The 15,928-nt window shown below is 30.4% G+C and overlaps 2 protein-coding genes across 2 annotated transcripts; both read left to right on the forward strand.

Annotated features, from left to right (window-relative positions):
- Positions 1-11,711: 11,711 nt before the first annotated feature.
- On the forward strand, positions 11,712-12,480 carry LOC133791241 (pleckstrin homology domain-containing protein 1-like). Its single transcript, XM_062229170.1, has one exon. It carries the CDS (start codon positions 11,838-11,840, stop codon positions 12,276-12,278), a length of 441 nt encoding a protein of 146 aa, XP_062085154.1. The 5' UTR covers positions 11,712-11,837; the 3' UTR covers positions 12,279-12,480.
- A 517-nt stretch (positions 12,481-12,997) lies between these two features.
- On the forward strand, positions 12,998-14,109 carry LOC133791637 (UDP-glycosyltransferase 71K2-like). Its single transcript, XM_062229555.1, has 2 exons — positions 12,998-13,451; positions 13,565-14,109. The coding sequence occupies exons 1-2, from the start codon at positions 12,998-13,000 to the stop codon at positions 14,107-14,109; spliced, it is 999 nt and encodes a 332-aa protein (XP_062085539.1).
- The last annotated feature ends 1,819 nt before the right edge of the window (positions 14,110-15,928 follow it).

A 15,928-nucleotide genomic window follows, 5' to 3' on the forward strand; every position in this document is an offset into this window, starting at 1 on the left:
GAATATTTAAATAGTGTCATCACCAATTGACAGAGCAAGAATATATGTCAAACACACTAGATTGCCTTGTTTTTTTGTTTGGAATGGCATGCAACGGTTAAGGTCTGAAGCTTGATTAGACAAGTGGAATACAATACCATAGACATTTCTTCACAAATATTTTGATTCAACCAACAATTTAGCCTACAAAAACTCTGTATTGTTACTCAAACTGAAACCTTTTACATGCTTAAAAGATCATTAAAGGGTCCATAAGATCCATAAAAAAATCGTTAGAAACAAATAAATCATCTTAAGTTAATAACTGAAGCTAACAAATATACCAATGACAACCATTCTTCATGAAAATAACTGAAGCTAAAAAAATAACCTACTATTATTATTCTTCATGAAAGTGAACCTTTTAAACAGTAGGGGGCGCTAAAATGTATTCGATAAACAACGAGCCAAGAAGAAACAAAGAGAGAGACTATGAACCATACTTGAAACTCGTTTAATCATAACTTGCAAGCTAGCTTCTCAAGTCCCATCCTTAATTTTCTGAAATTAGAAAGATTATACAGAAACAATTAGAAGAAAATAACTATACTTAACTTTCTTTGACAATATTTTCTCTAATTAATCCACTAGACAACTACATACAACTATATTAAACCATTAGATCTTATATAAATCTTTATGATTACAGTTATTATATTAAAACTACATAATCATGCTATTTTAGATCAACATTTCTTCAGTAACATTAAGACCTTCCATGATTCTGTCATGCCTGAAAGATCTCTGCATAAGAATACAAGCATATACTGTATTATATTCCAAAGAAAACAAATTTTAGAACAACCAACTCCTGTTTATTTCCCAAAAAAAAATAGAAAGAAAGAGAATATATGACGTCCTGCCAAAATAGCAGTGCCTTACCAACCATAACAAATATGCAAATAATTATGTTGTTCATTATCAAAAATCATGTAAACTGTAATAACTAATAATCGCAGTACAGTCAATCAAACACACACCAGCCAATGTATTCTCAAACAAGTTTAAAGGGAATATTTAATTAAATAATTATTTTATCATTTTAGTTCATTAATTACAAATTTTGTAGTTGATTTAGCGTGGGGAGCTAGGGGGTGGAATAGAGCTTGTATTTTTTGTTAGGATTTTTGTATAAATCGCAATCAAAATTAAAATAAATCAGCACAAAAATATAATTAGGATAGGTGTATTACATCAATCCTTATTATGACTTTCCCTTTGTTTTTTAAAAAAAATGTTTTTAGCTATGTTTAATAATGTTATGTTAAATTAGGAATACAATAATAATAATAAAAAAAAATTCTAAATATTGAAGGCTCCCCACAATTGACTGGTTGAAAGTTAAGAAATAGGAATAGCTAAAATTTAAGGGAATGTTTATTAATGGGTTTAAATTTGGTGGGAATGAAAATTTAAAAATTACATGTAAAATCTTAATTCTTATAAATATTTGATTAACATTCTCTTAATCTAAATTTTTTACTACCATAATACACAACTCCTATACCAAACACCTCTTTTAACTATTTTTGAACACTTGCACTTATGGCAAAAGAGTTGCCATCAGCTCGTTGGATTGGTTATTACGATAGCTCATATGGTCATAGCACAGGTCACTACTCTACTCAGTACAGTAGCATACAAATTAAGTTGCTTTATTCGAAAGATGTTATTTTTGGAGAGCTTGATGTGATGGGAACACATGCACTATGAATGGACTACATTCATAGCAGTAGCAGTAGCCCTCAGTGTCATCTCAAATTTTGAGACTTTATAAAATCTATTTGGTTTATTAATCTGGTCCAAAATTTTTTAGGACCATAATAGGTTGTGTAAAAAACACTCACACCAAAAATAAAATCATTTTAGGCATTTTTACTTGGTAAAACGGATACTCAAAGTTGGCTATCCAGAAACTATGGTAAATTCTCATAAATTTTTATCAAATTTTGAAAATTTATAACTCACAGCTCTTTTAAAATTCTCCTATTGTTTGATATCAATTTGAGCCTATCATACTTGTCGCTAAAATTAAAATCAGTCTCCAGAAAAATTGAACACATCTATTGAATATGAATCTAATAATTTGGATACAAGCTAGAGTAGAATGAAATGAAGCCTAGTCTAAAAATGCTTAGGACAGTACCAAACAATAGTTTGTTTCCTGTGTAATCATACACACATCAAAGATCTATTTCTTTTTCCAGTAGTAAAGCAAACCTAGTCAAGTGCATCAAATTTGAAGTTGTCCACTTCACATGCACCCTAGATAAGAATTAGATAACAAATATTCACTTGAAACCATCAAATTAATGGAAAAAAATTCAGTGTTTTTATCTGTTCCCAAAAAGAAATAAATTATAAGTTAATCATTTTGGTTCCAATATCCTCCAACCTCCTAACAGAAACTTTGGAGAGATAAGTAAACATTAGTGATAAAAATATTTCTCATCACATTTTTGTTAAAAAAAAATTAGTAATTAGCAGAGCTTACCTGAGAAAAGTCAAATTGACTAGACCTGCTGGGCTTTGTTAAAATAGTATCCACAGTCTTCTTGACACTGTTTTTGACACTAGTAAGAAATGAATGAATTGCTGAATTCTTCCTCTCTTGATTCTCTTTAAATGTTCACCTTCTCTGTTATTATTCTATTTCTCTCTAAAGTTCTATTTTATTTTCTGTCTTAATTCTCTCTCTAAATCTAAAATAACCCTGTTCTTCTAGAAATGTTTACCACTTATTCTGAACACAACTCACCATACACGGTTATATAATCAAACTGAGAACTAATAATGATCTATAAACCACAAATCTGGAATAAATTATAAATTTATATCCATTAACAATCAGAAAAGGTACGAGACCATAAAGATATCCCAAACACTCTATAGGGAACTATAACAAATTTGTAAATTGGAATTAAGTAATTAACTCCACTCTAGAATCTTCAGCAAAAGTGATCATTTAACTCTGAACAAGCAACTCTGCCCCTGAATGAAATTCAATAAAGCTTTAAACTTCAATAACCTAAATATACTGAAATTCAATAAAACTTATCTTGGTTTTATATTTAGGTTGATGGTAAAGTGACACCAAGCGAAGGACAGTCTCGCAATGTACCGCAGTCAAACAATGTTCAGTCCCCTAAGGTAAATTATAAAAGTTGTTATTGTTTTAAATTTTCATTTTAGAAGAACAATTACAGAAACTAATATATTGTCTTTAAAATAAATTTGGTAGAGTGTTTCACTAGAAAAAAGACATAACTTTACAGAAGGGAAAAATGCTTGCTACTTGCTTGACTGGGCAGATGCAATTGTTGCTGAAGGTCGTTGGGATTCTAGTGATCCAAATATAACTGTACATGGAAAGCCTCTTGGACCAAACTTTATGCGAGTATGGGTTGATGTTGCTATTGTACCAGAGTCTTACTTATTTCGTCTTAATCATGCAATGCTTACAATACAAGAAGCAGTTGGTTCCACAGTTGCATGGCTTTCTAAAAAAGTTGTTCCAAGAGGTACATTTTTATACTAAAAAAATAACTAATGTCTTATAATTTAGTGTTTGGTTTCTTTGTTTGCTTTGGTGTAGTTTTGAATCTATTATTTTGTATGTGGTGTCCTTTCTTGGATATAATTTCCATAGCATTTTTCTAGAAGTAATTTGTGATGCTAGATAATAACAATAAAATATTTCTTTGTTTATTTTGCAGATATGACAAGCGAAGTATAAAAGGATACTTAAGACTCCTTGAAAGTAGTAACTTTTAGACTCTTTGAATACTTAAAGAATATTTTGTTGTTAATGACAGTGTTGTATGTTTTAAACTAAATTGTGGATTGTTAATTCAATGTAGAATGTTCTTACTTTTTGTTATTTGAAAGTCAAGTTCATTTGATGATGCTAGTATATATTAGAAAGTTAATTTTAATTATATAAAAAAAATTAAAATATAATAGAATAAATTAGTGTAATATAAATAAAATATAATGAGAATTTAAATATATCTAAATATAACAATAATACGAAAATTGAGTTATAATATATATTACAATAACACTTTTTATGCAAAGAATTATGTTATGGAAACTTCATTATATAACACAAAAAAAGTGTTATAGTAAAGTGTAGTATAACACAAAAAAAGTGTTATACTAAAGTGTAGTATAACACAAAAAAAGTGTTATAGTATCGACTATAAATAACATAATTCAACACTTATCTATATATTAAAATAACACAGAAATTGTGTTATCGTTGACAGTACAATAACACATCTGTATAACACTGATAAAGTGTTATGTTAAGTACCCTGACCTATGATAACATAGTCTGTCTTAACACATCAGAAAGTGTTATCGTAGGTTTTGATAACACATTTTTGGTGTTATTAAAAGCATTTTTTCTTGTAGTGCCGCTTTTATTTTATTTATTTATTATAAATGTTTGAATGTGATTAAAATGTTTAATATTTTGTCATGCATTATAACATGTCATTCATATACCCACACAGTATGCAACTTGCATGCATTACATCGTGTAGAAACATGCTATTAGGAATGTCCTATATTATTTGTTAAATATTTATATGTGATAATTCATATAATAATAAATTTAGTATTAATTAGTTAAGATGGTAAATCAAAATTAAAGATGTTTAATTTATTGTTTTAATGAAAATATTTTATTAAAATAAAAATGGTATTCTCTTAATTAAAGCAAAATTAGAACTAAAATTAAGGGCACAATTTTAATTTTTGCTTAATTGGATTAGTAATTAATAGAATATCATTTGGTAAAAATAATTAAATTTATTTTTACAACTAAATTAAAAAAATATTGATTTTATGAAAAAACACACTTTTTCAATATAGTGAGTGGGAGAGGGAGTTATGACAGTAAGTCTCATGGTCTCCATTATTGGTTGAACACCGAGAGACAGAGGAAGGGCCCCGTGTCGCATCCGTTTGCGGCCTCCCTAAGGAAAGGCTTCCGAATACGTTTATTTTATCTCAAGGTTGACTTCTCTTATGAGAATATAATTAGTGATGTATTTCAAGTTTGACTGACCCTAAGGCACACTCTTGAGTTAAGCCATTGATTGAAAATAATGGGTTACACTCCAAAGGTGTATCTAGGCTTTCGAGCATGACTAGTGCATCTTGATCAAACTAGCGGTAGTTTATAAGTCAAAAGAGAAAAATGTATTTTAAGTTTTCACTTATGAAATTGAGATTTGTCTCAAAATTAATTTCGGGTTAGTCTGACCTACCCTAAGGCGGTCCAGTAACTTTTCAAATTACTTTATCGTGTATTAGTATATTTTTTTATGTGTTTTTATATGTTGCATTCATGCATTATATTTACTTTTCCAAATAAAATCTTATATTTATGATATGTTTTAAGTCATTATATTTTATTTATTTATTTCCAGCAACAATGGTTAATCCACTTAATCCTGATCTTGTACTTGAAAACTTGGGAAATCAAACCCACCTCATTGACAAACTCTTGGAAATGATTCCATTTAATCTTAACCACATGAGAAGTTGGTACGATGGGAATCACATTGTCTTCATAACACAAAACTTGTATGTAGCGATCTATGATCTACCACTAGAGGAAACAAGATTTTCATCTAGCTTTGATGAACATGAAAAATATGGTGAATGGATAAGATCGAATCACCTAGCACGTCAATGCATGTTATCGACCATGCATGGCGACATTAAAGAAATATATATGGTTATTGAAACTGCATACGAGATGTGGGTCATGATAAAGGATGATGCTATAGCACATGCTCAATTTTTAAAATACGGGTTAAATTCGATTTACTCAAAAACTCTTCTTTAATATTTTTTGAATGCTTGATTCAAAATTATGTCACTAATAATATTTTTCATATGTTCTTGTTTTCAAGGATGCAAAAATCTTTTGAGAAAAAGAGTAGTTGCATTGAAACCAAAGCGAAGAAGAAATGATGAAGACAATTGAATAAAGAAAAGATTAGTTTAGAAATTTATTTTGTTTAGTTTAAAACAATTTAAATTTTTTAATTTTGAAATAGTTGATTTTCATTATGAAATAAATTAATAAGTTCTTTTTCTAGAAACTATGTTGTTTAGATTCCTTTATTTGATGAATGAACAAGTTTAGTATTTCTTTTGAATAATAAATTCAGTTGTTATTTTTTTTTAAATATACTTGTTCCACATATTTCATCAATGAGTATAAATGATAATTATGAATTATTCATTATTGTGCAAATCATAGATTTAATAAAGCATTTTATTCCAGCCCCAATTAAGTGAAACTTATATGTGAATTATTTTTTATGGGTTTATAATTAATTAGACTCATAAGACAAATAAAATGCAATCTTTTATTGCAATCATTCAATGGTTCTCTCCCTGCTTATATAGTCTGTTAATTAAAGTTAAACCAAAAGACATTTTCTCTAATGAAGGCTCAAAAATCACATAATCGTTTAGCTAATACATAGAGATGTATGTTGAACCTTTTAATGTTCAAAGCTCAAGGAGATAATAAACAGTAAGTCAATATTGATTGACATTTATTTTAGACATGTTTAACTTTGATCAAATGCAAAGAAAATTTCTAGAAATTTTCATGCAACATTCAAAGTAAAGTCACTTAGATACTTGTTTGATCTGATCAAAATGAAGTCTAAACTTGAATTTGGAATTTAAGTAGTTTGTATGTGAACTTGGAGTTCAAACCCAACTCACATATAACTAGAATGCTAAACATAATTAGTATTTTGGAAATGGAATATAATCATATTAGATAAGATTAAATAGATAATGAGTAGTCATTATCGTCTTTATTATTTCTATAATTTTAACACTTGTTACACTCTATACATGTTTGATTGTACAACATCGAAGAGTTAGAAGTTGGGATTCACAAGTGGTTGTGTGAATGAAAAATTGAATTTTTTTCATGAAATCATTTAGTGAAACAATTTAATAATCCTAAAAGATTACAAAAGAGTTTGTATATCTTTAAATGCTACTTTAATGAAGCATGATTATTATAATCACTATATTTTCTAGTTAAGTTGTACTAGAAATAATGACTGCAAGTCAAGTAAGCGAGTTACTGATAATTAACAATGATAAAACCAAAGAATATCACAAATTCTTTAAAGCATTTTTGTAGTGGGAGCGTTAGTTAGTAACTACTCCATTACAAATGTAAAGATAGTTAAATTGTGTGTAGCACAATCTAACTATACTTCATTCACATACTAGTATATGAAATGAAGAGTTTTTACAGAAACAATGGTTGAAACACCATGAATCAAGAAATGGAATTTGGAATTCTATGACATCTGGATTCTTGAACATCCGACTAAAGTTCATTGAACTTCAGTTTAAAATAGGATATTCAAGATGAAGAGGAGAACAAAGGAAAGTACAGACTTTTCTAAGTTAGGTTAATAGCCAAAGGCTATGAACAGAAAGAAGAATTTATTGCTTGAAAAAATGTCTTTTATTGCAACCAAACTTGAATATGTTTACAGGATATTATCCACTGCTTTATGCATGGATTATGAGATTAATTTAAATGGATGTCTAACTAGTCTTTACTAGAATGGCTGACTTGACAAAATCATTTGAAGATCTCGACCAGAAAAAGATTCAGTTGTGATTCTTATTCTTGATATTGACAAACGTTCTAATCATATGGAATGATGTAGAGAAATCATCAATAGAAAAGAAATAGTTAGTTGAACATTCTAAATATTGGATTTAGAAAAGCCAAGAATGTTCTATACATTCAATTATGTAGAGATTGAAAGAACAATCCTTGAGCCCTGTCTCAAGCGACTTATATGGATAAGAAGCTTAAAATACTTTAGTTTACAAAATCCAAGAAAGGCTTTTTGCCTTCTCGGTAAGGAGGATGTATTATCTAAAATAATAAATGTCCATTTATTCTTTTACTAGAAAAGATGACATGAAAAAGCATTCCTACAACTCATTGATATAAATGTATCGAATGTTATATTTTCGAATTGACATTTATTAAACGGTGGGAATAGTCAGCAGTTATCAATCCATTATGGATTGAGTCATTGAATAATTATAAGGACTTAGTTTTGAGTATCTTAAATATAATAGATACTATATGTCCGTGCATTTAGGCAGAGACCTAAAATCCCAATGGATGATCCGATATTAAATCTTCAAAGATTGATATCAGAATCAGATTCCATAACTGTGGAGGAAACACATTAATCTATAAATTTGTTAGACATTTCAAATTTACATGTTTCACCACAAAGTCGATATACAATAGTTACGAGCAGTTAAATAGGCTATTTGATTTAGTTAAGTTCTTTGACATTCTGGAAAGGCTTTCAGACTAGAATAAACAGCTAGTATCTCATTGCAAAAGCAGTGGAGATACAACTATTCTAGAAGAACTAGAAATCATGAGAGGGTAAAGCACATGAAATGAAGTATCATTTTATATAATTGATGTAATAATATTGAAGATAACTTCAAAATTGTTTCTTACAAAACTGTTACAAAGACTTTGTTAGACAAAATCGGTCAGGAGAATATGATTGACATATTAAAAGAGATGCCTCAATTTGCTTTAGGGCAAGTGGGAAATTGTTGGGGATAGTGCCCTTAAAGAAATTGCAGTTGACAAATATTTTAAATGAAATAAATAATTGAATTGAATTATTATATATATAGACTATGTCCAATATTATATGATAATATTAAGTGAATATCTGAAAATCCAAAGTTTATCTATGTGGTCTAAATCTCATATTGGTATGGGGGGTCGAGATTAAGATAATAAACTTAAATAGTTCGCAGTAAAATAAAGTTATGGAATCTTTAGATTAATTACTGCTAGTACAGTCCACTAGTATTATGAATACATGTGACCTAGATTTGGGTTACTAGTGTAGTAGGACACTTTAGTGGAGGTACATTGCATGCTGAGAGTATGTAGAACTGGACCAGATGTTATTCGTTAATACTTGTTTACGTTTCATAGTATTAATCAAACACATCAAACGATGATCATATACACGATGACTTAATCCTGAGGTTACTATGAACTCATATATATGTCATCTGATCATTTGATTCATGCGTTAAGGTTTGTCAGAACGATCAAGCCAAGAACAATTGTTTTGGGGACTCAATGGTGTATATGGCTGGGGACATAGTTTAACAGATATGGAATTTATACCTTCTTATAGATTGAATAATGGTTCCCTATTGAGTTGAATTTTGGAACTGAAAAGGTTATGAGCGCTCACGTCGCAAACTTGTTGTGACACAACCTTCACTAGTAAAGTCAATGGTACTCTAGGAAGAAGATATAGCTAAAAGGGTAAAACAATAATTTTATTCCCTTTTAATTATGAACCATTAATAGATGATTAACGCTGTATGTAATGATTATATCAATGGACACTTTATTCTTAATAAAGTACTCAGTAAATATATGTCTATAATTATCAAGAGTTCAGTCTTATATTTTTAATGAAGTAATCATGAGATTAATAAATATGATTATTTAATAAAAAAAAGAGCTTTAATTAATAATGTAATATTTATTGGAGTTTGATATTATAGGTCCATAGGTCCCCTGGGTGACTATATCAACACCATATCAATGTAAGAGTTGATACAAGGGTATAACTGTAATTTGGGAATTTGAGAAGAATTTTATTCTTCGAGTCAAGTATACAATTATATAATAATTGAGGTTGAATAATTAATTTAGAATTAATTATTAAATTTCAAAAATATGTTTATTAATTTAAATATATAAAATTTTGAATTTCATATATATAAATTAATTAATTAATATTTGAAATTAATTATTTTATTTGAGTAAGAAAATAAAATTGGTAAGTAAAAAAAAATAGTTTTTGATTTATTGAATTTTAAAAGATGATGATAATGATGATCATCAATTTGAATTTTGAATTTTGAGTTTAGAATTTAAATTTTGAAATATGGTTGTCATTTTTTCTTTAAAAAGATAAATAACTTATTTTAGCAGTACACGTTTGACATAGTCTAAAGACTGTGCCATGCGTGTATCACTATACAAATATTGTATCTATGTAGTTTTTGTTTTTATTTATTTAATTATTTAACAATTTGAAAATAGTTTTTTCAAATATAGTAAGTTAGACATTTACCTAAAATCAAATCATATCATCATTATTATATTATTTTATATTAATATTATTATTGGAAATAATAAGGTAACATAAATCTCTATATATATGATATAGAATAATAACAAAAAAACATAACAATAAAAAAACATAATACACAATTCTGAATAGTTCTCAGAGTTTTTATCAGACAAAACTCTCTCTTTCTTCTTCTATATTCTAGCCATTCTCAGATCATAATCCAAGTCTCATGTGTTGAGAAATACTTATGATTCCTAAAATACAAACTCATGTTCTCTACGTGCCCACACACTTCTTGAGGTGTAAATAACACTCCGGAAGATCGTGGTTTGAGTGTTCAAAGCTTTGGAAAGGAAGATCGATAAAAATAAAAGAGAAGACTCAAGGACACTTCAAGAAGTAAAAGTTTATGTTCTTGATTTTTTTGTGTGTGTTTATATATTATATATAAATATATTGTATATTTATATAAATATTTGCTGCATGATTAATAATATTGTATGATAATGTTTCTGGATTGTTTTCTTGTTCATATAAATTATTTATATGATTATTGAAAATTTTTGTATGTTGTTGTTCCGTTGTTTCATAATAAGAATAAAATAACAATGGGCCCACCACGCACAAGTTTTCGCTGCATGCTCTGATTAGTTTTCCAACACTCTGGCGACCATGGCGAACGACAATGGCAAGTAGATCGACGGCAACAGCAAGCAAAAATATTGTTGGAGTCTAGGAGGAAAACGATGGGGTAAGAGAGTGGAGGAAAACGATGGGGCGAGTAGTCTATCTTGAGAACGATTTTTCGACGGTGACCATAGCGACGGAATACGTGCAAATCGGAGGAGAAAAAAAATAGACTTACATCTAATATCCCGAACCGAAAAAATGTGAAGAAAAAGAAAAAAAAAATTTGAAAGTATTAAAAGTTAGTTTTAAAAATTTTTATTTAAAGTTTAGAAAAATAAAAAACAGAAACACATAATCCGAACTTATTTCTCCATTCTATTTTTAAATTTTTAATTAAATACACAAAAAAAACCTTTTTTTTAATGTTTACTGAACAATACTTATATTTTTATTTCATTATTTATTTTTGAGGAAATTTTTTTATTTTTATTTGAGGTGCGTAATTTATAATGTATTATTAATTTTATTTTTTTTAAATATATTATTAATAATTATAGAAAATATATGAAGTGTAATTATAAACAAATATATTTTTAATTTATGAAGTGAGTACATTTAATTTACAGTGTATTTTTTTTTTAGAGATCTTATTTATTTATTTAAATGATAATCGCATCAGATTAATAATAAATTAAGTAATGATTTTAAAAATAGTAATAATAATAAATTAAATTATTATTTTTCCCTAAATATTTTTTAAGCACTAAAGACTTGGATAAGAATGAACTGCGAGATAAACAAAAACGACGACGTTTTACCAGTCGTCTGCCGATTTCCGACTGCACTATCAGTTCAGGAGAACAACAGATCATCCAAATCTATCGCTCTCCAAAATTAATCGCTAAAATCACTCACACACTATCTATCTCTCTTGAATTTCATACCAAAGCTTCTCTTATGGAGGGTCTATGGAGATCGGTGACGGGTCAAGATCCGAGCTCGGAAGAGTACAGCGGCGTCGAATTTTGGTCCCGTCCGGAACGTGCCGGGTGGCTGACCAAGCAAGGCGAGTACATCAAGACCTGGCGCCGCCGATGGTTCGTCCTCAAGCAAGGCAAGCTCCTCTGGTTCAAGGACTCCAATGTAACCCCGGCCTCTGCTCCTCGCGGCGTTATAACCATGGGAACCTGTCAGACTGTGAAGGGCGCCGAGGATATCGTCCATAAGCCCTGCGCTTTTGAGCTCTCGGGATCAGGGAACTCACTTGAGACCATGTACTTCATCGCCGATACCGAGAAGGAGAAGGAGGAGTGGATCAACTCAATTGGACGATCGATTGTCCAGAACTCACTCGCGCTCGCCGATTCGGAGATCGTCGATTACGATGCTCGGCGTTGATTGAAACGTATGGAGAATATTGCTGAATTTTTGTGTAAGAAGAAGATATTAGACATATGTCTAGTGTAAAAATTGTTATTAAAATAATTTGGGGTGTTTCTTTAATTTTTCTTGTTACTTTGCTGTATGCATGTTTCAGTTTTGTTGACTTAAATATATATTTATATTTTAAATTTAAATATATATATTGATTTGTTCAGAACAGTTTAAATTCAATTTTACGTGATTTAAATGGTGGGGATTTCGTGAATAGTTTTGGGGTCCGGAGTTATGCTTTTTCAGACCGGTAAGATTAAAAAGTTTCAAGATTTGGGTTTTATGTACTATTGGGATTTGGGTTGGTTATGCAAATTGCTCTTTTTGATTTTCTTCTCCGTTACTGGGTTCATTGCTTTGGAACCATTTGAGTTGGGAATTACTGGGATCAAAATTTCCTGGTAGATTTCTATTAACTTTCGCTTTTTGCTATAGTTTGGAATACTTTTCTAAACTTCTAAAAAAAATTAAAAAGTATATATTTATATAAAATGATCGTGATTTATTGGACAATGGGGTGAAATAATGTATTTCGTGATTAGTGCGCAATTATTTCTTTTTATTTTTCAGTTTACATTTATTTTCGTACGTGATGATATGAATATGAGATTAGGGAAATATACAATGTTATAGTACAGGTTAGAAGCAGCAGAGACAGAATTATCATACACCAGGAAGTTAAAATGAAAAGAGCAAAGTTGGCGTTCATCCCAGGTCCCAGAATAGGGCACCTGGTTTCAGCCCTTCAATTTTCCAAGCGCCTGCTCCATTGTGATGATCGACTTTTCATCACAATCTTGCGCTTGAAGTTTCCCTTATTTCCAGATAATGATGCATATACTGATTCTCTTGTGGGATCTTTATCACGAGTCAAACTCGTTCATGTCTCCCCAGTTGACCCACCTCCTAAAGAGCTATTCAAGTCACCAGAATATTATGTCTACGCACACACGGAGAGTCTTGTTCCTCTTGTCAGAAATGCACTCACAGATATTGTGTCGTCTCACTCCAATTCAGAGACCAGTCAAGGTGATGTTGTATTAGTTCTTGATTTCTTCTGTATGCCCATGATGGATGTGGCCAATGAGCTTGGCCTCCCTGCTTATATGTTCATGACTTCTAACCTGGGATTTCTTAGTATCATGCTCTTCCTTGCAACTTGCGATAAGCAGATGAGCTCCGAGTTGGAAGAATCAGATCCTGCCTTAAAATTACAAGGATTTCATAATCCTGTTATTTGTTTTGCAAAGATGGTGGCTATTCTGCTCATGTTAAGCTTGCTCAAAGATTCAGACAGACAAAAGGGATTATAGTAAATTCCATTGAGGAATTGGAGGCTCATGCTGTTAGCTCGCTGAATGATGGTGAAACACCTCCAATCTACATGGTTGGACCAGTACTTGACTACAACGGTCAACCTCACCCAACCATGGATCAGGTTCAGAATTATAGAATCTTGCAATGGCTTGATGAGCAGCCTCAGTTTTCGGTAGTGTTTCTCTGCTTTGGGAGTACAGAAAGTTTTGGCGCTTCCCAATTGAGAGAGATAGCATCTGGACTTGAACTCAGTGGCCATAGATTCTTGTGGTCTATACGAGTTCCACAGCCGACAACAATAGACGAAATCTTGCCAGAAGGATTCTTGGAACGGATTGGAAGTAAAGGGATGATATTTAATGAGTGGGCGCCACAGTGGGAGGGTTTGTGTCTCATTGTGGCTGGAATTCCATATTGGAGAGCTTATGGTGTGGGATTCCCATTGCAACATGGCCTACTTTTGCAGAACAGCATTTGAACGCATTTAGAATGGTGAGGGAGTTCGACTTAGCTGTTGAGCTAAGATTGGATCACAGGGACCATGGAGATCATCTTGTGATGGCAGGGGAGATTCGAACAGCAGTAGAACATCTTATGGAGTGTAATGGTGAGGTGAGAAAGAAGGTGAAAGAGATGAGTGAGATAGCCAGGAAAGCAAGCTGTTGAGTAAGGTGGATCCTCATTTGTTGGAAAAGTGATCAATAATAACATAGAAAGCAAGTAGTGGTGGTTCATTTGTGAACTTCCCTTATTATAAATTTAATTCTAATGTTAGGGTTCTTGTTGTCAAAGCAAAATGGGAATAAAGTAATTTTTTATTTTCAGAAATGGGTATGTTTGGTATTGTTTTTTGTTTTCAAAATTGTATTTTCAGAAATAACAACAGAAAAAAAATTATCTGTGTTGGTTAATGTTTTCTAAAAATAATTGTTTAGTTTTTTTTTAAAAAAAATTTAAATAAATATATTTACAATGAGAATTTTTTTTTTTTTTAAATTTGTAATAAATAATAAGATAAAATAATGTGAAAGAAAAAGTGATGAAAAATAAAGAGAGAGTAATGGGAGAAATTTTGAGCAAGATAAATTGAGAAGAGAGAAATTGATGTAAGCAAGATAAATGAGAGAAAAAGTAATGATAGAGAAAATTGTAAGATAAAAAAAATTAGGAGGAAGAAAATGGAGGTATAAGAAATGAGAAGAGATAAGAGAGAAGCGAGAAATACTGAGAGAAAATAAGGCGAATATCAAAAGTGATGAGAAAGAAAGTGGTGTTAGAGAAAGTAAAGAGAGAAAAAATAATGAGAGAGAAAGTAATGCGACATAATAATAATTAAAAAGTAATGAGAGAGAAAGTAACGTGAAATAATAATAATTAAAAAGGTTATGTGAGAAAAAAATTGACAAAAAAAATTGAGAATAACTATTGTAAATCCTATAATTGACATATTTTATAGAAATATCTTTTTCTTAAAACATAAATTGGTTGTTTCCCTTTATTATAATTTTCGGAAATTCACTTTCCCTTTTTGAGAATTTTGGATTATATTAGCTTCCTTATTTAGCTTTATATTGTCTCAATTTGATTATAAAGGTGTTGACCATTGTTTTGGTCAACTGACACGGAGTCAAATGCTTGATGTGATAAAATGTATTGAAATAGATCTAATGGAAAGAACAGTAAACGACACAACGAATTATAGTGGTTCGGCCCCGCGAATTGGTAATGACCTACGTCCACTTAAGCTATTATTGATATTGATTCTCAAAGGAGTGATAAAAGAACTAGGGTTCTCCGAGTTTCACAAGCCTTAGAGGGATGAATAATACAATTGAAAGATAATAGCTATAATTCTCTTGTAAAGCATAAACTCAGAATTAGCCAAAAAAAGTCCCTTCCTTGAGCTATTTCTTCTCTATTTATAGGGTCAAGGAGGATTACACAAATTTGTTACAGATATTCTTTCCTAAATAATCGGATACTTAGGAATTATGGGAGATAATCTCGGATATGATTACAATTGCATAAGATCTTCTCAAAATATACGGAGTATACGACCAAGCTGGTCGTATATAAAATCCAAATGTTATGCCAGGAGAATTTCCCTGGTCGATGGTCGAACAGGACCTCTGCTAGGTGTCAACCACGTGTTAAAAATGTTTGCCACATCATCCACGCCTGCTCTTTGGATAACATTTGCCCCAAGTTTATTTATTGCGACCAGCAATAAGTAAACTTAGGAAAACAACATTTCATATGCCCCACGAAATCTGTCAGAGCCCTCGTGCGTTTTTTAA

Source organism: Humulus lupulus, chromosome 7 (genome assembly GCF_963169125.1).
Source record: "Humulus lupulus chromosome 7, drHumLupu1.1, whole genome shotgun sequence".
In the NCBI taxonomy this organism is placed as follows: Eukaryota; Viridiplantae; Streptophyta; class Magnoliopsida; order Rosales; family Cannabaceae; genus Humulus; species Humulus lupulus.